At 40.7% G+C, this 12,848-nt stretch overlaps 1 protein-coding gene across 3 annotated transcripts in view; it reads left to right on the top strand.

Moving 5' to 3' along the window:
- The window catches only part of gne (glucosamine (UDP-N-acetyl)-2-epimerase/N-acetylmannosamine kinase), a 34,665-nt gene extending 23,382 nt beyond the window's left edge, over positions 1-11,283 (top strand). The window contains exons 2-15 of one of the 3 annotated variants that reach the window (XM_028603689.1): positions 4,467-4,490; positions 4,593-4,664; positions 4,784-4,932; positions 5,599-5,845; positions 6,112-6,319; positions 6,419-6,571; positions 6,783-6,995; positions 7,339-7,426; positions 8,116-8,326; positions 8,676-8,805; positions 8,901-9,122; positions 9,590-9,772; positions 10,179-10,295; positions 10,475-10,710. In XM_028603689.1, coding sequence (XP_028459490.1) covers positions 4,611-4,664; positions 4,784-4,932; positions 5,599-5,845; positions 6,112-6,319; positions 6,419-6,571; positions 6,783-6,995; positions 7,339-7,426; positions 8,116-8,326; positions 8,676-8,805; positions 8,901-9,122; positions 9,590-9,772; positions 10,179-10,295; positions 10,475-10,710 — 2,211 coding nt within the window. In that variant the 5' untranslated portion in view covers positions 4,467-4,490; positions 4,593-4,610. Of the gene's footprint in view, positions 1-4,466; positions 4,491-4,592; positions 4,665-4,783; positions 4,933-5,598; positions 5,846-6,111; positions 6,320-6,418; positions 6,572-6,782; positions 6,996-7,338; positions 7,427-8,115; positions 8,327-8,675; positions 8,806-8,900; positions 9,123-9,589; positions 9,773-10,178; positions 10,296-10,474 lie in introns of all 3 variants that reach the window. The other 2 variants (XM_028603671.1, XM_028603681.1) reach the window with 2 other exon arrangements.
- Positions 11,284-12,848: the final 1,565 nt, after the last annotated feature.

The following is a 12,848-nucleotide window of genomic DNA, read 5'->3' as shown; positions in this document are numbered from 1 at the left end:
TTGATTCGATATTGATTTTAGGCTCAAAATTTTATTCAAAATCGATTTACGATTTGAAAACGATTCTCGATTAAAAAAAACTATTCACAGTATGTAAATGTAGTTACTTTTCCCATGTCATTGCAGTAGTCTACATATATAATATATATATATATATATATATATATATATATATATATATATATATATATATATATATATATTTTTTATTTATTTATTTATTTATTTTTAATAGAAAAATATATATTTTTTTATTGAAAATAAAAAAATATGAATTGATTTTTGGAATTCTATGAATCAATTTTGAATCGGTAGAGCTTGAATTGCGATACCAGTGTGAATCGATTTTTTTGCACACCCCTACTAAGCATACACCAAAACACACTTGGTCTCTGTGTGCGTGTGTAATGTATTTTTACTGTCACTGTTAATTAAAGTAAGCTGATAAATCTCTATGAAGGGTTGCCGTGAACGGCGCATGTTAAAATCCGGTGTTTATAGGGCACCGGTGCCTTAACGAGCGAATGTCTGCGCTGCTCTCTGATGCTCCAAAACTGACGTTACAGGCAACAACAGAAGCATCGCTGCATGTCACGCTAGTAAACCCTAACGTTACACTTGGCATTGGGTAACGTTAGCCTACCGTTAGCTAGTAGCTGGATTAAACACGATTCAAGTTCAAGTTTGACAGTGGTGGTGAACAGCATTAAAGCGTTGCCATCGTCCTTTGAATAACGTCTGTTGTGATGCCATCCCATTGTTTCTAGTCTCATTGGCATTGGGATTCTGGTACAACCTGTTCATGATTATCAGATGGTCACGTGTCACAGACAGCAAGCAGTATGGCGTCAGGAACATTGAGTTAAGCAATACTGGATTACTGTGATGTGACCACATGAATGAAATTAAGTTGTGTATGGCGGCATTACTAAAGCAGCTGCACTCACAAGACATAACAGAGTCCTTTTTAAAGGACAAGGCATTTTTTTATTTGCAGAGTTGAGATGTTCTTTGCTCTTCTTCGATAAAGGGCTCTGTGTTTTCCCCATTGATAAACCTAATAAACCCTCTTTTGTTATTCTCTCTTCATGAGTAGTCCCCACAGTGGGAAACCAACTCATTTGATCTTTGTTTGCTCATTGTGATGTCAGTGACCCTCTATTCCTATTCCCAGAAGTCCAAAGGAGTGAAATACAGCTCCGTCAGTGGCTAAATCTAACCGCGGGAGTTTTTAAATCCCAAGCACTCAATCCGCTCTGGAATTTAAGGTCTCTCAGACATTGGCTCAAATGTATAAAGTGAAAATGCCCCCTGGAAATTGGTGTTTTATATTTAAAAACTAGACTTTGAAGGTTTAATTGGGAATCTGTCATAATGCATTCACAGCAGCAGATGGCAGCAAATATTTGTAAAATAAGGATTCTCTCACCAGTTATAGTTTAACTTATGAGCTACATTTATAGATGGTATGATGGTTTATAGATGGATTCTCTCACCAGTTATAGTTTAACTTATAGGTGATGAGCTACATTTATAGATGGTAGGTATACGTGACATACAATATTGTGACATCTGCTGTTGGTGCACACTGTTGAAGGCTAAAGAGAAGACGGAATTGTACCAAAGATTATTTTAGGACTACTCAGTGATTTAATCTTGATTGCTTTACTAATATCCCAGTTTGACTGAAGTTGTTTAGTAAGGTCTGACCCTCAGGTGACTCTAGCCCTCTAATATATCAGAGAAAGGATAATGGAGGTACATAGTTAAAATTAAATGGACTGACACATTTTTATGTTTTTAACATATACCAACAAAAAAAAAACAGATCACCAGACGACTACAGACCTGTCACCTTGACCTCTGTGGTTATGAAGACTTCAGAGCGCCTTTATACTGTCTCAATTCAAAACCATCGCTGACCCACTCCTGTTCGCCTACAGAGCCAACATGTCTGTAGACAGTCAACATGGCCCTTCATAGGGCTGCACGATATGAGGAAAATATGCAATATGGGATAACGTTGTTGAATACCGCGATAACGATATTACTTGCGATAAACATGTTACAGTGTACTCAGTTCTGCAGTTCTGCTGCTTTTAGTATTCTAATAAAATACAACAAATTGTTGAACCTTGAATTCAACAACAAAAGGAAATCATTTCTAACATTCTTTTATTGAACAAATTGAACATTGAGTAGAAATCACAGTCTTCCTGTCTGACAGGAAGCAGCATGTAAAGCTGAGAAACATGTTTCTGACTCTCAGACCATCCGCACCAGTTTGCCTAAGATGGTTGTGGACTTTAGGAAGGACACAGCCTCACCCGCCCCCATCACCCTGGGTGACTCCCCAGTCAACATTGTGGAGTCCCTCCGCTTCCTGGGCTCCATCATCTCCCAAGACCTCAAGTGGGAGCTGAACATCAGTTCCCTCATCAAAAAAGCAAAACAGAGGATGTACTTCCTGCAGCAGCTGAAGCCGTTCAACTTGCCAGAGACAGTAATGGGTCACATGTACACTGCCATTATCAAATCCATCCTCATCTCCTCCTTTACCATCTGGCACGTCACTACTGAGGATGAGGGCAGACTGCAGCGTATCATTCGCTCTGCTGAGAAGGTGATTGGCTTCAACGTGCTGTTCCTTTCAGGGCCTGTACGTCCAGGACCCTGAGGTGGGAAGGAAAGATTGTGGACAACCCCTCCCACCCTGGTCCCACAAACCTTTTGAGTCACTCCCCTCTGGCAGACGGCTGCAACAGGACCAAAACCTCACTTCACAAAAAACGTTTCTTCCCTTCTCCAGCCGGTCTCATCAACCAGGCCCAGGACCTGCACTGACACAGACTATGCATTACATTATCAAAACACCTGGACTATTATCTCTGTACATTCCACGTATTCTATATATTCTGCACTTTTTCACATCCCCTAATCAATATTTTTTTGCCCATCTTGCACTAAACTGTACAGCTTTCTCATTCTAAAACCTACATATTTGTTATAGTATTTTTTCATATTTGCATTGTAATTTTTTTTTCTATTTCATGTTTTTGACTGTTGCAGTAATTTGTCGTTATTTTTATTTCCTTTTAATATGTTGTATGCACCAACACCAAGGCATATTTTCCTTGCAAGTGAAAATCTACTTGATCTCCTACTGTGCCCCTCATCTGTGGAATGGCCTCCCACTACATGTTAAAGAAGCTCACTCAGTTGCATAGACTGTAAATATTAATGGACAATGCATCCGGTTCGGCAAATTTCTGCAGATGCGGAAGTGCCTTAAACCTGCATTCTATCTGAATTCCAGCAGGGGGCGACATGTGCGGTTGCAAAAGGAGTTTGGTTTCTGTAGAAGTCTATTAGAAAGTGACCCACTTCTCACTTGATTTATTACCTCAGTAAATTTTCATTTTCATTTAATTTTCAAATCATTTTCATAATGAGTTTATGGTCTCAATCGCTAGTTTTAAGTCTTCTGCAACACAGATATTTGCTGATGCTGTCACAACGTCAAATCTCACTTTTATTGCAAGCAGTGTTGTGCAGTAGGGTCACTAGTGTAAGTTCTTATCAGTAGCTTTGCAGTTTCTTAATCAAATGGCTTTTCAGTAGCTTAGCTGTTTTACTAATCAAGTAAAGTTGTAAAGTGCGTTAGTGTTCACACAAGCTTCATTTCCCCGAGCATTCTGAAGCTCTAGCACAGCAAAACTTTCTGCTCTTTTAGTGGACTGCTAAAGAAGGCTGGGACAAATTAAACGTGTCTTGGGTAAGTTTCGATATGTGTTAAAAATCTGTGATGTACGGTTTCCTGGAAGATGTTTAACTGAGAAACTTAAAGAACTGAGTTTGTTTTAAACTGTGGAAGACCAGAAGTACAATTGTTTTACAACAGATAGCAACACTGTGTGTAAGCAGGTGCTCTATCTCTCTCCTCCGAAGGAGGAGATCTGTGGACAAAGACAAGCTCCTTCCATGGAACAAATGAAATAAAAGATCTTGGACTTCACGCACTTGATGCACTTTATTATGTCTTTATTATATTTTGCACATTATGCACCGGTTTGCACGTTTCTTTTTAAACAATATAACATGTAACCTGCTGTAGGCTTTTTATGAACTTATATTGCGTAAACTTTAATAAAGGTCTTTTAAAAAAAGAAACTGCGCGTGTTCTGTTTGTTTACTAGCATTTTAATTTGTTTTTGTGATGACAAGATGATATGTGGCAGTTAGTCTCAAAGAAAAATAAAACCCAATGTCATTTATGGGCTTCAGTCCTTTCATCAATTTCCTCCTGTCATGTGACCATAGTGTAACAGCAGTATGACCGTCACCTTACCATGCAAAGCACTGTCCCATAGCATGTTTCCCACCTCTGAACAAATGTGTCAGCATGTGTTCTCTATGTGAAATGCCAAACATTTTTAGTGTAGTTTTGTTGTGTTTCCATGCTACAGCATCTGCATATTCGGAAGGCCCAAGTGAGTATGACCTGCGCGTTAGAGTGTTGAAAATAATAGATAATATTATGCTTTACAAACCCATTACTGGATCTCACCCTCTCTATTGTCATTGTTTTCCAGGAGTTATACTATCTAAGAATGCTGAGGAGCAGAGAAAAGATGGAGAGGAAAAAGATGGAAGAGGAGAATCAGGTATAAAAATATATATATAAAGCCTTTATACATGACAATTATAGTATTCCTGCAATAACAAACTGTGTGTGTGTGTGTGTGTGTGTGTGTGTGTGTGTGTGTACCTCCATTTGGTGTAGTGCAAGAGGAAGTTGAAGGTGTGTGTGGCGACATGCAACAGAGCAGACTATTCCAAGCTGGCCCCCATTATGTCTGGGATCAAAATGCACCCTGACGAGTTTGAACTGGAAGTTGTGGTGCTTGGCTCACATCTCATTGATGACTATGGGTATGATGACGTCCTTCTAAAAAAGCTTGTTGCAGATGTCCCAAATCAGTAAAGTAATGTATAAATTAGGGATCGGCCGATACTGTTTTTTCAAGGCCAATATCAATACCGATTATTAGTAGTTAATGAAGCCGATAACCAATATTTGGAACCGATATGCATTTACAGGGAAAATGAAAATCTTTAATTCAAAATTAGGATTTTGGAATGTTACAAACTCCAACACAAAACTTTGTTTAAATGCTTTAAGCAATTATTTAATAAATTAGAAACTGTCAGCATTATACAGTAAAAGACAGTCAGATAGTGTTGTGGGCGGGACATTAAGTCAGACTCCGTGGTGAGTGAAACCAAAGCGGATACACAGACAGACCTTTAGCGGAGCCAAAGTAGCGCACTTTTTAATTGATTAACTTGATCGGTTATCAGGCAAATAAAACACAGATAGAGCTAATCTGCAAACTGCCAAAAACCGATCCAATAATCGGCCAGGGCCGATAATCGGTCCATCCATAGTATAAATTGCAATGGACGCTTTAGCCAACACAACAGACCATAACCACCTACAGGTGTTCAATGGGTTTAGATCGGCATTCATTGTGAAACTCGACTCATTTGTTTAGGTTTCTCCTTTTAATTTGTCTTTTCCTACTTCCCGCTCTGCAGGAACACTTTTCGTATGATCGAGCAGGATGACTTTGACATCGGCTCCAAGCTCCACACCATAGTGAGAGGAGAAGATGAGGCAGCCATGGTGGAGAGCGTTGGCCTGGCGCTTGTGAAACTCCCTGATGTTCTACAGAGGCTGTCCCCCGACATCCTCGTCATCCATGGTGACCGTTTTGACGCGCTGGCCCTAGCAACTGCTGCAGCGCTGATGAACATTAGAATACTTCACGTGGAGGGAGGAGAGGTGAGGAGGCACGGCTCTCGAATATAGGAGAGAAGTTCTACTGTGATTAATCTAGTCCTACATTTTATTTCATGTCACACTACACACAGCGTGTGAACTATTCGGTTATATACTTTTTCTTTTTAAGCGGTACAGAGAACAATAATGGATTAAAGGAATAAATGACAAGTGATTGACAGTGCAGGATTTTTAGCGCGTTCTGGTGTACAAAAACTAGTAATTGTTAGCAAATGACATGAAACATCTCTATTCTCCCTTTTTCTCAGGTGAGCGGTACAATTGATGACTCAATCCGCCACGCCATCAGCAAACTGGCCCATTACCACGCCTGCTGCACGCGCGGGGCAGAGCAGCACCTCATCGCCATGTGCGAGGACCACACTCGCATCCTGCTGGCTGGCTGCCCTGTATATGATAAGCTGCTGTCAAGTAATCACAGAGACGACTACATGGATATCATCAAGAGCTGGCTGGGTGCGTGAGGATACAGTCATGGGACAGAAATACAGCATGAGACATTAGAGTATGTTTGTATGTCACGCGCGGGGTGTTTATACATGTTGCATGTTGCAGGTGATGACTCGCAAGAGTGTGAATACATTGTGGCTTTGCAGCACCCAGTTACCACTGACATCCAGCACTCCATTAAGATCTATGGCCTGATGCTGGATGCCTTGCTGTCCTTCAACAAAAAGACCCTCATCCTCTACCCGAACATTGATGCCGGTTAGTTTTGCTTACTGGTCCCTTTAGCCCTTACTTGTTTTTCCAGGCTATGTTTTCCTCTATGTGAGCGTTTTGTCAAATAAAACTACATGTAGGATGACAAACACGTTTGGATTGGAGATTGTCGTACATTTGTGAAATTGTATTAATTTAATGAATATGAATGCGTGTACACTATGTCACTTGACCCCGTCCCTTCTTATGTAAACAGGAAGTAAGGAGATGGTGCGTGTGATGCGAAAGAAGGGCATCGAGCAGCACCCCAATTTCCGGGCAGTAAAGCACATTCCCTTTGAGCAGTTCATCCAGCTGGTGAAGCACGCCGGCTGCATGATCGGAAACAGCAGCTGTGGTGTACGAGAGGCAGGGGCCTTTGGCACGCCTGTCATTAACCTGGGAACAAGGCAAACTGGCAGAGAAACGGGTATGTATGACCGAAAACGGGATTATAGTTACCCGCTACCCATAATTATGGTCCTGATTTGCTATCTGTCAGAGGAAGGTCAAGAGATGGATTAAATCACTGATGATGCATCACTTGTGCTGAAATACGGTGCAGTTCTGAAAAAATTGTTTCTACATTTGGTCACAGAGCGTTTTTAGTCATTACTTTTGTCATCTGACCCAAGGAATTGTTCTAAATATTAGAGGATTGTGGCAGCTGGAAGACAAACATGCTGCTAAGGTATTGTTAGCAATACAAAGCAAGCGTTATTTTCTGCCTCAGGTCTTAACAACCGTGTTGATGACTTTTCCCTCTCCCCCAGGTGAAAATGTTCTACATGTCAGAGATGCCGACACTCACAATAAGATATACCACGCTCTGGAGCTGCAGTTTGGAAAGAGATACCCCTGGTATGACTAATGTACTGCCTGCCTGTCTCAGTGGGCCTTTGTCCTCCAGTTGGTCTCTTGTAAATTCTTTTTTAATCTCTCTGAACTCTAGTTCCAAAAGCATTGATTCTTTAATGTGAGCATACATGCTTGCTCTGGCTATTATTAAGGCTTACCACAACAAGTCTAGCCTTTATAGTACAAGTAGTATAGTATATCTACTTTATATTTAGTTGTATTTCTGTCTTTTAAATCACTAAGCCCACTGTCTCAGTCAAACTCGCTGCTCGTCTTCCTTAACAAAGGAGCAAGCCACATAACTTTTCTAAACTGTCTGGCAGATTGTTTTGATTAGTCGAAACAGTGTTTAAAAAATCTAATAAATAATTTCACACATTCTCTGGCTAACGCAAGGAGTATTGGGGTCTGAAATAAGAGTAAACTTGGGGCCATAACAGCCTTTGAAAAGTATTTCATGCTGTCTACCTTAAAATTAGCCATTGAGATGTGATCATTAGTGCAACGGTTTTAGCTCATAGAGATCTGCAACAGTAATGCTCTGCCTCTAGTGCAAATGTTGAATTTAAGTACAGGATTGATGCTTTATTACTTATAAGTCACGTCACCATGTTTACACCTTACAGATCCTTAAACATGACTTTGTCTTTCCATGGTTTTCTGTTTTTTTAAAAGTAAGTGTTTCTCATTAGCTCTAAGATTTATGGCGATGGCAATGCAGTTCCTCGTATTCTCAAGTTTTTACGGGCCATTGACCTGAATGAGCCCCTCCAGAAGACTTTCTGTTTTCCCCCGGTGAGAGACTGCATCTCCCAGGACATCGATCACATCCTGGAGACACAGAGCGCTCTGGCTGTTGACCTGGGCGGGACCAACCTCAGGGTGGCGATCGTCAGCATGAGGGTATGCTGCATGGATTCTGTAATCCTTTAGACGGTTTTTATGGGCCTAAGTATTCATCCCAAATGCTAGGTGCCACTGCTCATGAACATATTTGTTTCTCTCTTTGGCATTATGAAGGCATTTGCTTTTAAATGGTTGTCAATAAAGCTGTGATTCAAATTGAGACAAAAATAACAATAATAATAAAAATATGATTTATAGGCACTAATAGCCTTATAGAATAATGTGTCTTCATTGTAATTTAATTTTGCTATCTGCTATAAACCCATGCTCTTCTTCTCTTCCTCCTTTTCTTTCCCCACCACCACTCTGTCGCTCCTCCTTTTACCACCTCTCTCTCTCTGTCCAGGGTAAGATAGTAAGGAAGTATACTCAGTCCAATCCAAAGACCTTTGAGGCCAGGATGCAGCTCATGTTAAAGATGTGTGCCGATGCCATGCAAGACACCGTCTCCCTCAACTGCAGAATACTCGGTGTTGGTATGAAAACGCGCACACTCAACATTACTCCAATATAATCGGCTGTGATGCTGACCAACGCGATATAAAACTATAATCTCTCACCTCCATCTTAGGAGTGTCCACTGGCGGGCGTGTAAATCCCCAAGAAGGTGTGGTCCTGCACTCCACGAAGCTGATCCAGGAGTGGTCTTCAGTGGACCTGAGAACACCCATCTCCGACGCCCTGCACCTACCCGTCTGGATCGACAATGACGGCAACTGTGCTGCGTTGGCTGAAAGGAAGTTTGGTCACGGCAAGGGGGTGGAGAACTTTGTCACTGTCATCACAGGAACAGGTGAGTCAGGATTTTCATTCATTAAATAATATGGTCATTATTTATCACAGTGTAAGCAGGGTAGGTGCAAGTAATAACGTTTAACAAAGCCATCATAATCTTAGTTTTACAACTGTATTTTGGATGAAAGGAGCATTATCTTCTTTAAAATAAAATTCAGCAGTTTGACATCATTCTTGATCATAGTAGAGCGTCTATATTATACAGTAGTATGGTATACAGTAAATGCAGTCCATTTAGATCTGGTCTTTCTTTGGACATATCTAGGCCGATCAAGACATTTGTAATTCTCCAGTTTGGTGCCTAAGGAAGAATAAATAAGGAATCCTCTTCTGTACTTAGTGTATCAAACTGTGAGCCCTGTATCATGAAGCAAATTGTGATCATCATTGAAAGTAATTGATGAGCTGATGGTTCTGACTGTCTTTTAACTACTGAGGAAGTACGTATCTTGACTCTGTATGTAGGTATTGGAGGAGGGATTATCCATCACAATGAGCTGGTTCACGGCAGTACCTTCTGCGCTGCAGAGCTGGGCCACATTATGGTTTCATTAGAAGGCCCAGAGTGTTCGTGTGGCAGCACAGGATGCATAGAGGCCTACGCGTCCGGCTTGGCCCTGCAGAGAGAGGCCAAAAGGCTGCACGATGGTGAGAGCTCGTTGCTGAATGTGTGAAGCTTCTAGGAATGTGCTGTAACTCAATTACACCCAGACTGTGTGTGTGTGTGTGTGTGTGTGTGTGTGTGTGTGTGTGTGTCCTGAAAACAACTTTTAGTTTTGTTCACACTCTGGCATTGCATGTGCATAAAGGAATAGTTCACCTGTGGAGATGACGCAGGCGTGAATATAGGTTGGTTAGATTTATTGGTTGGAAGAATTTTAAAGTCATGTCTTTGCCCTTTTTTTTTTTTTTTTTTTTTACTTTAAACTAAAAACTAGTTCATCTTATGATTGATGACTTTGCTGAAATCTAGCAGGATGCAGAAAACCTAGCGAATTGGTTGTCCTTCATAATTTCCATACATACATCTGAACTGTGTGGGTGTGTCTCTCAGAGGACCAGCTGAAGGTGGATGGGTTGGATATGAAGCTCACAGAGCCAATCACTGCTGCCCACCTCATCAACGCAGCCAGACTGGGGAATTCCAAAGCTGACGCTGTTCTGAACAAAGGTGAGAGTACAAAGCAAAAATCCATGCGAAATAAAATAACAGAAAAAAAAGCCCCCTGTCATTGTAATTTTCCTGCCGCCCCTAACCGTCCTTCAGAGTTCATATGTAACTCCTCCTAAAATTTGCTACTAAAACGAGAAAAATCTAATTTCTATCCGTCTTCATCTTCCCCTATCCAGCCTCCACAGCGCTAGGTATAGGCATCATTAACATCCTCCACATAGTGAACCCCACGCTGGTGATTCTGTCCGGAGTCTTGGCCTCTTACTACCAGGCCCCAGTGAAGCGCATAATCTTGGAGAGAGCCCTCGACTCTGCACAGAAAATCGAGGTTGTCACAACAGACTTGGAGGAACCTGCTTTACTTGGAGCGGCCAGCATGGTGTTGGACTATGCAACCAGAAGGCTATATTGAAGGATATCATCCTGACGCTTCACACAGGACTGCTACTTTTGGAGCAATTACGCATCAGCTTTTGAGTAAACGGCAACGCCATCTTCCAGTCAAAACTATCCTTACAGGGTAGGACTCCCTCACTCTGCTTGCAACCTAATGTGATGGAATGGGTCGGTGGCTGGAAAAGTCTGTCATTATAGAAATCTTGTATCAGATGTGACCAAAATATTGCTGAAACATTCTCCTGCAGCTTCCTCTTAATTCTCCTTAACTGCTTGCTATCTCACTTTTCTTTAAATCTCGTATGGAGTTTTCATTCTCAATTTGATTCGTTTTCAAGATAAGGGTAACCGTAGTTATTTTACATTTCCATGTTTTGTTATGAAGGGAAAATGATTTAAGATGTTGGGGGTGGGGATGGAAGTACATAAAGACAATGGTTAATCTAGTTGGTGATTAGGACTGCACGATTTGGGGGAAAAGTATGAATCACGATTTTTTTAGCTTAGAATTGATCTCACAATTCTCTGCCACGATTTTTATTCTCACGAAGTGTAATGTTTATTGCACACATGAACCATGACAAAACAAAACAACTTGGCAGTACCAAACATTTTTTTTTTGGCACCTATAGCACATTGCGCATCACCACAACCCTGTAAACATAGAGGCTTCAATGAATAAAGTATAAAGTACATACTGGCCATGTATGTACAGTAGGCTACCAAAAATAGTGACATATAACACATTGAACTAAATATGGCCCTGATACAGGCTCTATCTGAACTCTTTGAATATGTCTTTACATGATTAAAACATATCAATCAAAATGCTACAGCTTCAGTCTCTAGAGAAATGGAGTTTGTCAATTGCCAATTATTTCTTAGCACACTCTTTAACTGCTTGCCTTTTATGTCTTCAGCTATCCTATCAAAATAAAGGCCGAATATGCCCCCTCGCTAACAGGGATGAATCGAAGATTGCGATTTTATAACGATTAATCGTGCAGGCCTATTGGTGATATTGAAGACTTACATGGTGTGAAATTGTTAATCAGTTGAAATACTATAATGAAATATTAAGGTAGCAACTACTTTAGCCTATTAGCAGCCACAGCATGAGGAGGGTCGGAGGGTGAATCTTTTGCCTGAATCAGGTGAAGTTTTTTCCATTTAATTTACACACACATTATGAAGATTTGAAATGATTTTGAAGTTTCCTTGCCTTTCAGAGATATATTGTATCTTAAAAATATTTCCGTGGTCTGTATGTAATAACATTTGGACGAATTTCTTTGTAATCTTTTTGGTTTATTTCTGTCTTGTTAAAGATATACAAAATAAATAAACGTGTTTAAACAAGTGAGGAAAGCCAGGAAGCACTTTTTGCAAAAGCCCAGTCCATATGTGTGGACTGGGCTTTGGGTTGCCGTCTTTGGCTGTTAATGCAGCTTCTTAGTTTGACTTTGAAGTAGACTGAGCTGTTGTTTCCCATTTACTTTTTAACAGTGACTGCCACATTTCTGTGTTCTATCATATGAGTCTAATGGATATTTAAAGTCCCACAAGGACTGTAAATGGCACTTTTAATATAGGAACAGTGGCCACCCATTATAACCCTTTGGATTTCTGCACTCTATATCCCATATCAGTAACGCATTGGAGCTTCAACAGAATGCAGTATCTAAATCTTCCACTATAGTTCCGACTGTACGACTGCTAAGTTAACTCCCCCCAGTCCATTCAAAACTCAGTATTGCACCACTCACACTTGTGACTTATTTGTGCCCTGTGAGCCATTTTCAGTTATGTTCCATCTTCAGTTGTTTTGACGATGTTTATGCCTGAATCACAATTATCATGAAAACTAAAATTACAAAAAAAGAATAGCATTTTTATGAGTTGTTTTTTCTATGCCTTCTTTTTAATCATTAATTCAAACATACAAATACCTGGGTGTTCACTTCAACAATAAACTGGACTGGTCCAAAAACACAGTCCTCAAAAGGGGCCAAAAGACATCTCCACCTGCTGAGGAGACTCAGGTCCCTTGGTGTGTGCTGGACTTTGTTAAAATCCTTCTATGGCACTGGTTGCGTCTGCAATCTTCTATGCAGTAGCCTGCTGGGGAGCCGGGAGCACAGAGAGTGACACAAG

Source organism: Perca flavescens, chromosome 2, assembly GCF_004354835.1.
Source record: "Perca flavescens isolate YP-PL-M2 chromosome 2, PFLA_1.0, whole genome shotgun sequence".
In the NCBI taxonomy this organism is placed as follows: Eukaryota; Metazoa; Chordata; class Actinopteri; order Perciformes; family Percidae; genus Perca; species Perca flavescens.
This window is presented reverse-complemented; position numbering and strand designations above follow the sequence as displayed.